This window comes from Egretta garzetta, unplaced genomic scaffold (assembly GCF_000687185.1).
Source record: "Egretta garzetta isolate BGI_Z169 unplaced genomic scaffold, ASM68718v1 scaffold862, whole genome shotgun sequence".
Taxonomy (NCBI): Eukaryota; Metazoa; Chordata; class Aves; order Pelecaniformes; family Ardeidae; genus Egretta; species Egretta garzetta.
In genome coordinates, this window is record NW_009258965.1 from 77,032 (window position 1) to 77,764 (window position 733).

The 733-nt window shown below is 60.2% G+C and overlaps 1 protein-coding gene across 1 annotated transcript in view; it reads right to left on the reverse strand.

Annotated features, from left to right (window-relative positions):
- FRMD5 (FERM domain containing 5) overlaps positions 1–733 on the reverse strand; it is a 16,760-nt gene that overhangs the window by 12,906 nt on the left and 3,121 nt on the right. Inside the window, 1 exon segment of the mRNA XM_035890200.1 lies at positions 219–316. Within this exon segment, the coding sequence (XP_035746093.1) occupies positions 219–316 (98 nt within the window).

The window sequence follows — 733 nt, forward strand, 5'->3', positions numbered from 1 at the left end:
GGGCCCAGCCGGCCCGCGGTGCTTCGGCTGCGGCGAGACCCCCGTGTCGACCCTCACCCCCCCAGCCCAGCACTGCCCGGCACAAGCGGAGTCTCGAAGCGCGAGCCTGGTGCTGGCGGGATGACATTTGTATTCGAGGTGCAGTCATCTGTTGTAAGCGAAATAATGTAACCGGTGCTTAGCACGGAAGGCGAATTTATCTTGTCAAAAAGCATTACCTTGAAGGATATAGGCGGCCAGCAGAGCGGCGTCCGAAGTCTTGCAGAGGAGACGGCCGTGGTAGAGATCCCTTTTGATCTGCAGGAAGACTAAATACCTGGGGACAGAAGAGAGAGTCCATTTATTAAGCAAAGTTTAAATTACCTAAACAGGCCATTTAGATGGGGGAGATCTGCCACCAGGCCCTTGCGCTCACCTTTCTCCTGGAGCGAGACATGACGCTCGCTGGGAGCGAACAAGTGCTCATTGCCGGGCAGGTCCCCTGGGCAGGGCCGGTGCGGGGACTCAGATCTGCACATCCCAGCCCCGCTCCAGCCCGCAGGGACACGGCGCCTGCCCTGGGGCCAGCACCCAACCCCAGGGCTGATGGAGGTCTCCAGCACCCAACCCCAATGCTGATGGAGGTCTCAAGGGCTGATGGGGGTCTCCAGCACCCAACCCCAATGCTGATGCGGTCTCTGGCACCCAACGCCAGGGCTGATGGAGGTCTCCGGCACCCAACCCCAATGCTGAT